General features: G+C 38.4%; 1 protein-coding gene across 1 annotated transcript in view; it reads right to left on the bottom strand.

Annotated features, from left to right (window-relative positions):
- Nucleotides 1-1,455, bottom strand: part of TNFRSF11B (TNF receptor superfamily member 11b) — a 28,735-nt gene that overhangs the window by 2,802 nt on the left and 24,478 nt on the right. Inside the window, exons 4-5 of the mRNA XM_029923317.1 lie at nucleotides 765-989; nucleotides 187-307 (exon numbers count right to left, since the gene is read on the bottom strand). Of these exons, the coding sequence (XP_029779177.1) occupies nucleotides 187-307; nucleotides 765-989 (346 nt within the window). The remainder of the gene's footprint in view (nucleotides 1-186; nucleotides 308-764; nucleotides 990-1,455) is intronic.

Consider the following 1,455-nt stretch of genomic DNA (forward strand, 5'->3'; position numbering starts at 1 on the left):
GAACATTTTACAGACCTCATCTCATTAATCCTCACAACATATGCTATTAAAATGGTAATTTTAAAATAGGCCTATGTTGTGAGGATTAATGAGAGGACATCTGTAAGACACTTGGAGGCTCTCTGGAGAGAATTAACAAATAAATACAACATAGCTTCTTGGTAGAAATGAAAGATAAGATCCAACGTGTTTGAAGAACATGCAGGCCGGCCAGAGGGGATGCTAATAAAACTAAGGGATGTAGAAGTGGAATTTCTGCGGTCCAGTATCTGACATGGATTGTCTCTCATTGTAGAGTGTCCATACACTTGAAAAAGAAGTTGGAGTATGAAAAGAAAAGGGGTGTCTGGGTGAATTAGTGGTCAAGTGTCCGACTCTTGATTTGGGCTCAGGTCACGATCTCGCACTTCGTGAGTTCAAGCCCCACGTTGGGCTCTGCACTGTCAATGAGAAAAGATTCTCCTCAGATTCTCTCTCTCTTGCTCTCTCTCTGCCCCTCCCCTGCTCTCACTTGCTCTTGCTCTCTCAAAATAAACAAGCTTAAAAAAAAGAAGAAGTTGGGGTGTGGAGTAGGTGAGAATAAAACGTACATGACTGGTTTAGAGTTAGCTTCTACACGATCACTTAGTGAAAACATTTTTAGTCCAAGAATAATTCCAAAAGGCAAACATCATCCACACATCTAAAGAGGTACATAGTCGTCTTCTTGTTTGTGATGAATGTCTTTGATTTCTGATCAATCTGTTTATTTCAGGTTACCGTACCTTGGAAGATCTTCTTGACCATATCTTGATCTTTGTTTTGATGTTTCCATAACTTCAGTAGCTGGAAGGTTTGTTCTTGTGAACTGTGTTGTCGTTTGATCATCTCCACGCCCTCTGCATTTACCCTGGTGCCAGGAAGATTGTCCACCAAGACGTTAAGCCAATTAGGGGTAAATTTTGTAGGAACAGCAAACCTGAAGAATGCTTCCTCACACAGGGTGACATCTAAAGGTGGGAAAACCAAGAAGATTTACTTAAAAACTGGATTCTTGGAAGTCTAGTGCACAATAAATAAATAAGTCAACACCATAGGGTTTTTCAAATTACAGTATGTTAAAATGTGATGTTTAAATAAAATCAACCCTCTGTTGCCTGGTCTTGGTGGCTCACTGTCAACCCAAATGGGCTTATGTCCGTAGGGCATAGTTTAACAAATGTCTAATAAAAATACTGCTGTAAATGAATTGCAGCAAAAATTCTATGACTCAGTGTACACATTAACATAATTTAATGTGGATCTTAAATATCCTATTAAAGGTTTAGCTAGCATCCACAGGTTACTTCAAGATTAATGTCAAAACGAATATAATTACTATCTTTACAGGACCTGGAAAAGCAATCTGGAGTAATATATTGTTTTCTGCACAAATATAAACACATAGTTTACCTTTAAGAATAAGGAGGGATATAG

Source organism: Suricata suricatta, chromosome 15, assembly GCF_006229205.1.
Source record: "Suricata suricatta isolate VVHF042 chromosome 15, meerkat_22Aug2017_6uvM2_HiC, whole genome shotgun sequence".
NCBI classification, from domain to species: domain Eukaryota; kingdom Metazoa; phylum Chordata; class Mammalia; order Carnivora; family Herpestidae; genus Suricata; species Suricata suricatta.